General features: G+C 41.7%; 1 protein-coding gene across 4 annotated transcripts in view; it reads right to left on the bottom strand.

The window, feature by feature from the left end:
* Window positions 1-3,586: 3,586 nt before the first annotated feature.
* Window positions 3,587-13,284, bottom strand: part of PPP1R17 (protein phosphatase 1 regulatory subunit 17) — a 42,852-nt gene continuing 33,154 nt past the window's right edge. For 2 of the 4 annotated variants that reach the window (XM_038557254.1, XM_038557255.1), the window contains 2 exons: window positions 10,562-10,714; window positions 3,593-3,756 (listed from right to left, as the gene is read on the bottom strand). In XM_038557254.1, coding sequence (XP_038413182.1) covers window positions 3,677-3,756; window positions 10,562-10,714 — 233 coding nt within the window. In that variant the 3' untranslated portion in view covers window positions 3,593-3,676. Of the gene's footprint in view, window positions 3,757-10,561; window positions 10,715-12,273; window positions 12,427-13,284 lie in introns of all 4 variants that reach the window. The other 2 variants (XM_038557252.1, XM_038557251.1) reach the window with 2 other exon arrangements.

Raw genomic sequence — 13,284 nt, 5'->3', positions numbered from 1 at the left:
GCTCCCAGCATGCTGTTCCTTTTACGAAGGGCATTATGTAAGTAGCGTTTCATAAATTTTAAATATCGTTCATTATATGATTTGGTTGATAAATACCAAAGTCTATATTGTTCTTCTGAAGCTCTCAATAAGGACAAGACGATCTGTCATTTGCTGTTTTATTCAACCCTGAAAGTTCACATTTTTGGCATCAGGAAGAGTGACATTGGTTAGGATGAGCACGATGGTGTTCCATTTTCTGTTTCTTCTTCTCAGGGGGGTGGGCTCATCTTGCTGGCAGGACCTGCTACTCTAAGTTAGGAAACACCTACCCTTTTCTTCTTGTGAAAGGTAAGCTGATACCTGTGATGTTTCGAGGGCAGAGATCCTTTCAACTGTGAACACGTTTATCTATGAAGAGTCTTCTGCTTGATTTGGTGGGTCAGGGACTATGGTGGCCCCAGGGCTCTGAAACCTCCATACAGATGATACCTTAAAGCCAGTTCGAAGCAGCCCTGTGTCCAGGAGAGTGGGGGTGGGTGGGTGGGGGGAATAGTCTCAGCTCATTGGTTTCCTATGTATTCATTCTCTGTCTTAGGGAGTTTTTTGCTTTTTTTGTTTTTGTTTTTGTTGTTGTTGTTGTTGTTTTGTTTTGTCTTAGGGAGTTTTTGAGTAACATTTTCACACTTAGCAATCACAAGGGGCAAGGGAGCTTCATTTCCACAAGATGACAGAGATTCTGAAAATCCATCGTGGAACTAAGCCTCTCATTCTCCGCTAGGAAAAATACATGCTTGAATTTCAAAGGAAACACTGAGTTCTTTATGGTTCTATCCTCCTCCTTCAGCACCAGCTTCTTTCTGCCTCTTCTAGTGATAATTAAACATGAGAAGTCGGCTGTGTGATCTCAGGCGACAGCTTTTAAAGAGGGTCTGGATTTAAAGAAAGAGACCAGGCCTGCGTGGGGCTTTGGAACGAGAGCTAAGCGTCTCACGTCTGGTGCCTTCTCATGTCAGGTAGCCTGGGGTCGGTAGATGCCTGCAGAAGGAACAAATGGCCAACTGGTTTGCCGGGTCTCTCGGGATGCCCTTAATTTGGGCTACCATGTAATGGTTTTATTTTCTTAATTCTATTATGTCGTGGGAGGGAAGTTATTCACAATGTACCGGGAACTATTTTAATCAGAATGTATCCTCATTATTAAGCCTCTACTTTACCTGCCCAGAAAAGGGTCATGTGGGTCAAGAAAAGTAAGGAAGATTAGACTTCAATCCAGATCAATCCAGTGATGTCCAGGGTTGGTTGCAAGTTTGGTTGGCTTTGCCCTCGTTATTTAGTGAATGCTCCTTTGCAGCTGGGACTGTTACAAAGGCCATTCCCAGAAAGAGGAGGACTGGTCTTGCAGTTAGGGCTGCAGAAGCCATGGCATCTCCTTATTGGAAGTTCTTCTTCAGGTGCTGGGATTAAATTCTACACAATTGCTGCCCATGTAATACCCCAGCAGTGGGGACTTGGTGATAGAAAAGGTATAGTCCGTGCTCTGAAAATGTCTTAAAAATATCTTGTGTTACACATCACTTATAAAGCCCTTTGCCATATATTATCTCATTTAATTCTCAAACCATTAAGAAAGCCAAATAGGAATTATTATTTTCATTTTCAAGATAAAGAAACAGAGAGCTTCTGGGAATTGCTCAGTGTCGCACAGCTGGGGTTGGAAGCCAAGGCCTTTGTCTATACAATGGCTAGTCTACTCTCCACATGCCCAGAAATCAGAAATGGGTTGGGCTTTCCCAGACTGGCCATTAAGTTTATTGCATATATCCTACAGCCACAGCTGCAGGACGCACCATGCTTATCAGCAAATCTGATAGCATAAGACTCCATCTGTGTTTTTCTAGCGAGAATCATTTGGTAAAAATTACTGCCGGTGGTGATATAATCCTATTATATACATTAATTGCTTCCAGCTTCTTAAAGAATTTATGGTGGCCTGTTGCACCACTTATGCCTAAAACAAGAGCCTGGCCACATCTTATTCGCTCCCCCCCCCCCCCCCCCCCATGATTGAGGCCATCAGAAGTGAAAGGGGAGCCCTGGGATCAAAGAGGCAAGAAGTCATTAGGAATATCAAGTGTGGGTCTTCCCTAGGAGCTCTAAACCCAAATGTGAAGACTGGCCAGGAAAGTCAGCAGGTGACATACTCCAGGTGGGGCAGAGGGTGAACTGGAGAATGTGTGCTCCTTCTAAAAGGACACCTACTGCCCAGCATCAGCTGATAGTTGTCATGCTTCCAATCAAACCCAAGGTTGTCAGATCTTGAGGTGTTTTTCTAAGAGAATCTGGAAATCTAGAATCTTACACAAATTCTTCTGATTGAATTGTTACATATTAATGGCTGATTCAGACATTTTTAAGCCTATGTGGGTCAAAACCAAACCAAACAAATCAATCAATCCTGTGATTCTCTTTTGCAACCTCTTCTCATTATATTTGTAAGTAAATAATTTTTAGAAGAAATGCACCAGGATATAAAGATCTGGTTAGAAGCGTTTTTATTACCAGCAGTGTCCTACATCTTTCCCATGTTGTGAGAAAGACAGCCTCCTGGAGCCAGGGCGTATACAGAGCTTTAAAATTACCACTTTTCAGGCAAGATCTGTTTGAATATCCACCTTTCTTTTTTTGAACAACAATTTTTGCCTTTCCCATGTCCATGATCTGGTGATAAGGCCCTCCTGCAAAGGCTTCCCATGGCATCCACAGATAGCAGGCTGGGGTAGGTGCTACATAGAGGTTCTTGCTCAGTAGCAAACTCTGCATCTTTCCTTCCCATCCAAGAAAGCATATGAGGGTCTAAGTAAGTGAGAATGCTAAAAATATAGGAGTGGCCTTCCACTGGCCTTAATTTTTTAAGAAGTAAATTCATCTCAAACAATATCCTACCTATCATTAATAATGGTTCACTTGTGACACAGCTCACAGATTTCAGGGACAACATGGTTAAGAGATGTTTTAAAAAATGAAAACAAATAGGATATAATTGTAAGCGTCTCAGTAGACCAGCACTCCTTATCTCTGGTATTTTCAGCCAAGGCATGGTTGGTTGGGTTGACTCCTCCAGTTCATTCACCTTTATGGTATCAGTAACAAGGGCCTTAGAAATGTCACCAGAGACACATGCTCTTGAGGAAAGATAAAGAGATAAAAGACCATGTTCTCCAAAGCAATCAGTGAGTCTGTACCCAAACATTCTCACCTCCTTAAATGGCAACAGGGAGTCCCCACTTGAACTGCTATTTGGATGATGTGAAGTCAAGTCCTGCCCACCAGCATAAACCAAGAAAAATAGCACTTCCATGCTGTTCTTGTTCTTTGCTCCATAGATTGATCCAGAAGATGCAGAAGCTGTGCACTAGAGCTTTCCCTGTTACCTCCTAATTTAGAAGGATCTGTTTCCTTTCCACTGCTTTAGAAAATGACAACTCAAGAGGCGGGAATAGAAACCAGATTCAAGAAAGAGGAAAGAGACAAGGAGGTGACTGGCAATCTGATATAGTATGCCTCTTGGGGGAAAGGTGTCTGGATCTCAAAGGCAGACTATCACAAATGAGAGCAGAAGCAAGTCTATTTTTTTTCTAGGTCACCACAGGGAACCAATCTAACCTATTTACAGGTGGTCTCAGGGGAACTCTCTTTAAATAGCTATCTTGTCACCATCCTTTTCGTCATCTTCCATGATCACCTTGGGTCCTTCATCCCTGAGCAGTGTCACACCTGCAAAACAAAGCACCAATCTGCAATTAAGTGCCTCTAATTAAAATATTAGACAACCTTTCTGCGTAGACACAGCACACAGGAGCATGGCAACCCAGAAACCCTTTAGCATCTGCAGAGCCAAGAGTTAAAGGTGCCAACTGAGTGAGGGAGTGGAATGCCTTTGGCCCGCCCAGAGGAGCTAGGACTCAATGAGGCAGCATTCTGGTGACCAGAAGCCCCTCAACCTAGGAGTCAGAGGCAACTTTTACCTCTGGTTTATAGTCTGCGTTTAAGCTTACAGCACAGGAGGATGAAAACAAACAGGTTTGGGAGTCCACTTGTTGTGGACCTCTTATTCTGCTACTCCCTCAGTCTGTGTTGGGCCATTTAACACTTTCACACCTGAATTTTCCTGGATATAAAATGAGCATGCTGGTTTTGTGCCAATTGAAGGAGAAGTGCAGACAGTGTTGAGTGCAGCATCACCCTGTGAGCACCAAGTCCCTTCCCGTTCCTTTCACATTAGCTAGTTCAGTTCTTTGAAAAGAAGGGTCACTCATATGTGGAATATAAGAAAATAGTGAAAGGGACCATAAGAGGAAGGGGGAAAACTGAGTGGGGAAAAATTAGAGAGGGAGACAAACCATGAGAGACTCCTAACTCTGGAAAACAAACAGAAGGGGAGGTGGGTGGGGGATGAGGTGACTGGGTGACGGGCCCTAAGAAGGGCACACAATGAGATGAGCACTGGGTATTATACTATATGTTGGCAAATTGAATTTAAATACAATGAAATAAAATAATTAAAAAATTAAGAAAAGAATGGGTCAGTAGCATGAAACCAAAATTAAATACATTTTACTAACATCTGGGGGAAATATCGAGCTGAGGCTCTGAACATGCCATTCCTGAATGTCAGTACTGGTAGGTGATAAAGTTTAAAATGTTCAAAGGAAAAGGAGAAATTTAAGAAAGTGCTGTGAGTTTTAATAAAGTTCTGTGGTGGCAATTTAAAAAAGTTGTTTTTTATTTTGAGATGATTCTTTTTCTTCTTTGAGGGGTTAAAATATCCTTTCTTTTCTGAAATTTTAGGAGCATCAAGTGTTTTTTTTTTTTTTTTTTAGCATCCTTACTACACAGAATTCAAAGTTGCTATTCCTATGTTGGGCTCCAATATATTTTGCTTTTTAAAAGCTTGCTGGTTGTTGAACTTTAGAAGACTGAGCACAATATTCTGGACTGATCAGCCCAGTTAAGACCATCCAAGGAGGTCTGGGTGGTTCTGCTCATCCTGTCAATTGTAAAGTAGGGTCATTATAATAAAAAGATAAAGGAAGCTATGGTTCAAGGCCAGTCCTCTATGATTTCTGTCCATCCACTTCAGCCAACCACCACTGCCTTGCATCGCCCCCACCGTCTCATAATTAGAGACCTTTCAGTTCATTAAGCATTTCATAAAGATCTAAACATGAGGGTAGAAAGCTGTGCACCACAAGAGGCCTTTCTACAACACTGGACTCCATTCAACAGCAGCAAATTAATGAAAACTATGTGTTGATCTTAATGACTATTCATTTGATTCAGTTCCTAGTTTGTTCATATGGGTTGTTTTTTTTTTTTTTAACCAATTAGCAGATATTTATTGGAGGAGAAAAACAATTTCAAGAGTCTGGTTGAAACTGAGAATTTTGCATAAATCACTTATGAAACACAGTGGGAGATATTTTCTCTTCTACCAGCTGCAAAGAGGTTTGGATTTTCATTTGGAAAGAAGGTTAGCATGGGAAGAGAACAGAGAGTTAACTATGCTAAGTCCCCAAACTTACTATCCTAATTCTCTTTGATATCTTTTCACATTAAGCCAAATTTGAGTTGATTCAAAGTAGGCAAGAGCATTTAAATTCCCAGATCCCAGTCAACTTTCTGATTATTTGGGGTATCCTTGAAACCTAGTCAGATGAGCATCTGGGTCAAAAAAAAAAAAAAAAAAAAGTCCTGGGATTTCAGGGAAGGGAGGATCCTGTTTAGCCATCAAGGTCAACCCTTCCCAAAGTAGGCTAGGCTTTCCACAGGGACGTCGGAGATCTTTAAGTAGAAAGTGAACTAATATTTATATTAGTAGAATTAAGCATTATTTTTAGCATCTTACAATGAAGAATACATATGGTAGCTCATGAAAATCCTGATTTCATGGCTGTGACTGTGCAGGGTGAAGCTGAAATCAGTAGCATGTATGTCATCACTGTATTTTTACTCTTGATAGTTCAAATCATCAACTTTGTTCCTTTGAAGATGAGTGAGGTTTGATAAACATGGGTAGTTTAACCCAGTCCTTGATCCTCTGTTCTCCTGGGGGAAACAGAGACGTGTCATTGAAGGAATGAGGTCTAGAGCCAGAAAGTTTTGCCTTAACTTGGTGGCCATTTAACTTTGAGCAAGTCACTTAACCTGTCTGAGCTTCAGTTTATTCATCTGCGAAACTGGAGGAAAAAGAAATCCTATCTCCCTCAGGGAGTGATGCTGCCGGGTAGATTTAGACCAATATTCATTTATGCTTCAAGCACACTTTTACATGAACCTCCATTAAAGTACATATCACATTGTAGGAATCATTGGGTAATATATCCATCTCCCCTACCAAACCTTCAGGTTCTTAAAGGGTATTCTATGATCTATCAAAGGGTATGGGGTACAGTAGGGATTTAGAAAATGTCAGTTTCTACCTTTCTACTCTCTGTGTAGGAGTTTATGGAACTTGGCTGTTCGTTAGAACCAGGTATGTTTTTAAGGCCAAAGCTGTCAGTCCCAAGTCTCTAAGGGTCAACCAATTAAACTTGCAGCAAGCTGTTTTAGGCCATGATCCCATTCAGAGCTGGTCACCTGCATTAAAGATGTATGCCTCTGATCTAAGGGAGCTGAGGCTAAGACACCACCTGTCTTGGTAAGCCACATGAGAGAGAACACTCTTCCCAGCAGAATAGAAGCGGTGTCACTTTCAAAGGACATAACAGTCCCCTTTCTACAAGTACATTATTGAGCTTTGATCTCCAAATATTCATAGCTTATGGGCCAATTAGCCAACAGGCTTTGCTTCAGTGCTTCTGGCCTCATTATTCTTTACTTTCTTTGGCTCCCTTTGCCACAGACCTTAACTAAAGACTTCTTTTTCTTTTAAGCAAGTCTAGGCTACTCAGATCTCACTAATCACAACCCAGTACACCCTGCCATGTAGTCACCAAGATGGGGGGCCCTGGAAAATGTGGGCCAAGTTGGGAACAAACCTTGGGTTGGCAAGGAAGCCAGAGATGACTCCTCACTGAGGAGTTGTCTGGCAGTTGGAACTTGTCAAATAAGCTCATTAACCTAGGGGAATGAAGGTAGTTAGCAAGAGATTTAGAAGAGAGAGATAATCCTCGTCCAGTCTTCAGTTGCCAAGGGCTAATGAGAGGAGATGTCTCCAGAGTGCATTTGTCTGTGAGTTCCTCTCAACACCCTTATTAGAACCAATATGAGTCTCTCTGAACATCTGCCGAAGGCTCTATCCTTATCAGCTTAACTAGCATTTCTATTACTGCCAAATCTTTAGATACTAAAAGGCTCTTCAAAAATAAAGTGCTCCAGCTAATATGCTAATAAAAACTAGACTCATAGAACAACATCTATAATTGCAAATATAACACAGAGATTTGCTGATTCAAAGAATTCCATAATGTGATTAGAGTCCACGGATATACAGCCTCTCTCTCCAGCTCTGTGTACTTCACCTTGTTTGAGAAACATTTTTTTCATTCAACTGGGAAGCTGCTCTCTGAAGATATAGATATTATGATGCAGGCAGCATCCGTTGCCAGATAAATAGAGCTCAACATTTTAGGAAGTACCCTGAATCAGTAGATTTATATGGAGAGGCAAAACATTGCGGCTAGGAAGATTCTCACCTTTAGAAATGGTTTAATTCATCTCAAGGAATATAAGGTTGGGAGAATGGAGGGGAACTAACATTTATTGAAGACTTTCAAAAATCCAGGATCTGTGCTAAGTGCTTTATGTGCTTTATTTAATTATGTTAACAATCCTGGGAGACAGATTTTTCGGTCTTCCTTTCAGAGATGGATGAAATGAAGGAGGCTCTTTTGTTTGTGCTAGTTGCCCAGGGTCACAAAGCTAGAATGAGCAAAACCAGAGATTAAATTTAGACCTTTCTGACTCCAAAGTCCATCTTTAATGCTGTGTGCTACGGTGACTCTCTGTCCATACATATTTTTGTTTTAGTCTTCCCCTAGGAAGGACTTCCCCTTCCCCTAGTCTTCCCCTAGGAGGACTTCAATAAAAACAAATACAAGAATGGGTAAGAAACAGGGTCTCCTAATGAAGAACTTGGAACTGCAGAATTGTGATTGCCAAATAGAATATCAAATCCATAGATACTAATTGAGCATTGCTATATAGAAGGGACTGGACTAGATGTCAAGGTTAATATCAGCAACATAGAGCAACCGCAGACCAGTTCTCATGAATTCATCAAATGTAAGTCAATGTAAAGAACAGCTGTAGCTGTTCTTAGAAACAAAAGCCGTAAAAGACTACGCTGGAAGAGATGACAAAGTTTGTTATTGGCCTGCCCATGTCTACTACAGAGTTAGTTCGGAATAGAAAAGGATCATTTTGGACCTAGAGGAGTCTTTTAGCAGAGACTTTGAGCTGACTGTCTTGAAAGGTGACTGGAAGCAGGACAGAGGCAGAGCTTGGGGGAAAAGCGTGATGGGTTGGAGGATCAGTGCAGTAGGGATGCTTGTAGCTCGCAAACAGCATGTTTGAGGCAGTTCAGATCCTGCCAGTTGGTCCTCGATCTATTTCTCCAGAGAAGTCCCTCCTTATGCTCCAGTCCTCCTTGCTTGGCTCTGCCCCACAGAAATCAGTAGCCCTTGTCTGCTGCACCTGACTGCCTATTCATGATGTCTTCTTCTGAGCCTTCTTTCCATTTTTTTCTTTATTAAATAAAACAATGGGGAAACATAGTTCTATAATGACAAAATCTCATCTCCTCCCAAAGTGTCCCTTCTGGATTACCCTAGTGCTGCAAGTCCCAACTATACCACAGTACGGTAAAAAGTTGTCCACAGGTGAGACAGCCCTGGATTCAAGCCTCAGCTCTATGACATCATGGGGTTTAATCTTGAACATAATTTGGTCCATTTATCTGTCCATCTAATCATCCCGTTATCAATCCATCAAGCAGCCAAGCAGCTATCCATCCATCAATGCCATCCACAGAAGACTTTAAGTGACTTACATTCTTTCAGTGTCTTTATCTATATAGGGAATTAATAGCTACTTTCTTGTGCTATTCAGCTGATTTTAAAAAATCTGTGAGACATACCAAACTCAGTACCTAATATTTAGTAGGCTCTCCATAAACATTAGTACATTTTCTTCCCTGCCACTCCTCTCCAAATATCTATATAAAAGACACACATACACCCCCCACACACACACACACCCACACACATACTCAGTCTTATTATAGTCTAATAATGACCATATACTTCTTATTCCCTAATATCCACATGAAATTCTCAGGAATAAGACTATGTTCACATACTGGCTGCTGTAAAGCCTTGTGCACAGACTTCAGCAAGATTTTTGGGTTTGATTTGACACATGTTAAGATAGCTCTCATTAAGATGATACTTTCAGGATCAAAAAATATAAAATCTTGCCATTTGCAATTGTGGGTGGAACTAGAAGGTATTATGCTAAGCGAAATAAGTCAGAGAAAGACAATTATCATATGATCTCACTCATGTGGAATTTAAGAAACAAAATAGAAAATCATAGGAGAAGACAGGGAAAAATAAAACAAGATGAAATCAGACAGGGAGATAAACCATAAGAGACTCTTAATCATAAGAAATGAATTGAGGGTTGCTGGAGGGGAGGTGGTGGAGGATATGGGGTAACTAGGTGATGGATATTAAGTAGAGCATGTGATATAATGAGCACTGGGTGTTATGTAAGATTGATGAATTACTGACCTCTACCTCTGAAACTAATAATACATTATATGTTAATTAATTGAATTTAAATTTAAAAATAAACATTTTTATTATGGGAATTTTCAAAATAGACAGAAGTACATAATTAATAATTATTAACATTTTATCAGTTTTGTTTTACCTAGTTGTCTTTATTTTTCATTTTGTAAAGCAAATTCCCTATAACACGTCTGTATGTATCTCTAACACTAAAAGCTTTTTAAAACCATAACTAAACTGTCATTATCATACCTAACAAAATTAACCATAAATACTCAATTACATCTGAAAAAAAAAGGTGATATTTTCAGAGATCATGTCTATAGTTTGTTACTAAAGTTAGCTCTCACTATTTCCGCATCTCCCTTTCTCTCCCTCTCCCTCTCTCTCTTGTTTTGAAGACTTGGTCAGTATATCCAGCCAGGTGTCTTGGGAGAATCAGCCATCAGTAGTAGGGTGCATGATCCATAGAAGGCTGGGGAAGAGGGTATTCCAGCTCTTTTCAAGGACCCACTGACATTTCTATTTCATTGGCTCAGTGAATCTGACCAGTTCTGCTGAAGCATGAGTAATGCTTTGAACCTCCCCAGCTCCAAGTCAGCCCTGGGGGAGCTGCCAGTGAAGGTAAGCCTGAAAGGCAGCATAAATGCTGCTCCCCCCACAGAGCGCTTCTGTGTGACACAGATTGCTGGGCCAGGACAGAGGCCATGCCCGTGGCACCTCCAGATGGTAAGGCTCTTGACCTGTTCCCATCACCCCCTGCAAATACCTTGCACCAGCTCTTTTACCTGCTGCAAAGGGGGACACGTGCAGGGCAGGTGTGTCTTTTCTCCTTGGTTTTTTCTGGTCCAGGTCAGAGTTATGAAGAGCTGGACTCATTTTGCCCTTTGGGTGTATCTCTTGAATGTCGTAGCTTTTAATTAAATGTTCTGAAAGCACACCTGCATGGTTAGGGGAACAGAGGGAAGAAACAGGGTCAAATACATACATCCTATACATAAGGTCTATGCATTCATGTTTGCACACATACCTAGTGATGGTAATCAATATATCTTTCAGACTTATTTTAAGAAAAGCTTTTTTATATTAGGAATTAGTATTTATTGAAGTGACACAAAGGGTTTTGCAGGCCTGATTTTATTTTAGCCTTACAAAGCCCCGAGGAATTTAATATTACGACCACCATCACACATCTGAGGAAAGTGAGGCAAAGAAATGTGCCCACGGTAACACAGCTCGCAGGGGTCAGAGCCAGGAAGCGAGCCCAGGTCTGTCCACCTCTGGGGTCCATCCTCCTTAGGGCAATGGATCATTTGCTGCTCTGCAAGCCACATGCTACGGTCTTCGGTGACTTGCCACCTTCTCACCTCTCTCCCATGTGAAATTTCTCTCCAACGTTTAGCAACTCTCTGCAAACAATCTCCTCAATCCAACTGTCCACGATTCACTGCCCAGGCTGAGCTCCCAGGGTCCTTCTGTAAGGACCTCATTACAGCCTTCCTGCTCACTGCATATTTCAGCCATTTACATGCTTCCATTATTTCTTATAAAACTGAAAGCTCGGGATCCCTGGGTGGCGCAGTGGTTTGGCGCCTGCCTTTGGCCCAGGGCGCGATCCTGGAGACCTGGGATCGAATCCCACATCGGGCTCCCGGTGCATGGAGCCTGCTTCTCCCTCCGCCTGTGTCTCTGCCTCTCTCTCTCTCTCTCTCTCTCTGTGACTATCATAAATAAATAAAAATTTAAAAAAATATATCCCTGATAATTAAAATAAATAAATAAATAAATAAAACTGAAAGCTCTTTCCCAGAAAGCTCAGTGTTCTCTTTGTTTTGTATCCCTCCAAGTGGGCTGTGAGTGGAGAGGACACTAAATAAATGGCCCAAAGGGAAGGAGAAAAGGAAATAAGAACAGATCAAACATTGGGGAAATGAGAGAGTCCCACATCACACACAAAGTTGTTATAGGGACACATTAGCTGTTCCCTAAACCATTTTGCTTTTCTGCTGGACACACAGCTGGGCTACCCTTTTCAGCCTCCCTTGCTGTCAGGTGAGGTTTGTGATGGAAGGAAGTGATGATATGTGTCACTTCCGGGCCTGCCAGTCTTCCATTCTGTTCTTCCCGCCATCCCCCGCCCCGCCCCTGTGCCCCTCATCCCCATGCCTGCTGGATGCTGATGCTCATGGTGACTTTGAAATCCAGGTGCTGGTGATGTCCAGATTGCCATCAGCCAGAGTCCCTGTAATTACTGTTTGGAGAAGAACCTGCCTCCTCAACTCACACTAGTGATGACTGAAAAAAACCTTGTGTTGTGCCACTAACAATTTGGAATTCATTTGTTATAGCAGCTGACCTTATTGTAACGAAGACAGATGAAGGACTAGTACCCGTGATTTAAAAACACCCACATATTTAAGGAAAAAGTTGTAAGACCAATGTGATCTAGTGGCAATGGTTCCCCTTTACAGACATGCAAACTGACCTCGTTGCCCTTTACCTGGTATAAAAGGTGGGATGTGCAGTGCTGGTGTATCTTTCCTCCTCGGTTTTTTTTGCTCTGACTCAACATTCAGGGCCACCTGTACATTTTTCCCCTTTCTTGGCTTCTTATTGAGATCACAGTCTTTAATGAGCTGGTCTGAAAGGTCATCTGATTTTGATAGGATGCAAAGAAAAAAAAAGATAACATGAGTAAAGGAACTGGTTGGTTTTCAATTACTTGCAGAAGCCATTTGGTCTGAAAAAAGAAAAATATTTATATATTTTGGCTTAGTCTACAGAGGACTTTAGTAGTCTTGCACAAATACATATAATAAAACAGAAAACTAGAATAGTCTGTAAAATTTCAAATAAAGAAAGCTCAAATGGACGGATAATCAAAATGAAGAACTTTAAAATATAGTTAGGCAAGGCACAGAGTGGGTTTGAGTTAAATTTTTTTTTTAAGATTTTATTTATTTATTCATGAGAGACACAGAGAGAGAGCAAGAGAGGCAGAGGCACAGGCAGAGGGAGAAAGCAGGCCCCATGCAGGGAGCCCGACGTGGGACTCGACCCCGGGGCCCCAGGATCATGCCCTGGGGCCGAAGGCAGGCGCCAAACCTGCTGAGCTACTCAGGGATCCCTTGAGTTAAATTTCTGATAGAACAGATTCTCTGTGCTAAACGCTCTTTCTTAATTTCCTTTGATCAAGGTTTCGTCTCTTGAAGACTCCATGGGCCAGTAGGGAACCCAGAATGCTCTTCAGTCTTGTAGTAACAAATTCTTCACCCTCCTTCATGTCTGGGGCCCGCTGGGTCATGCTGACCATGCACATTTGCCTTCAGTAGTGGTGTCTTCATTCACTTCCCCACTGCCGTTGCAATTCTCCTATTTGCTCATCCTCACTCCAGATCCTCTTGTCTTCTTACTCAGCTCTTTACCTTTCTCAGTCCCTGGAGCTTGTAAAGCTGGAATTCTACATCATGTCCATCAGATGTCAGTGTGAGTGATGAAACCAATCTGATCA

This window comes from Canis lupus, chromosome 14 (assembly GCF_011100685.1).
Source record: "Canis lupus familiaris isolate Mischka breed German Shepherd chromosome 14, alternate assembly UU_Cfam_GSD_1.0, whole genome shotgun sequence".
Taxonomy (NCBI): domain Eukaryota; kingdom Metazoa; phylum Chordata; class Mammalia; order Carnivora; family Canidae; genus Canis; species Canis lupus.
This window is presented reverse-complemented; position numbering and strand designations above follow the sequence as displayed.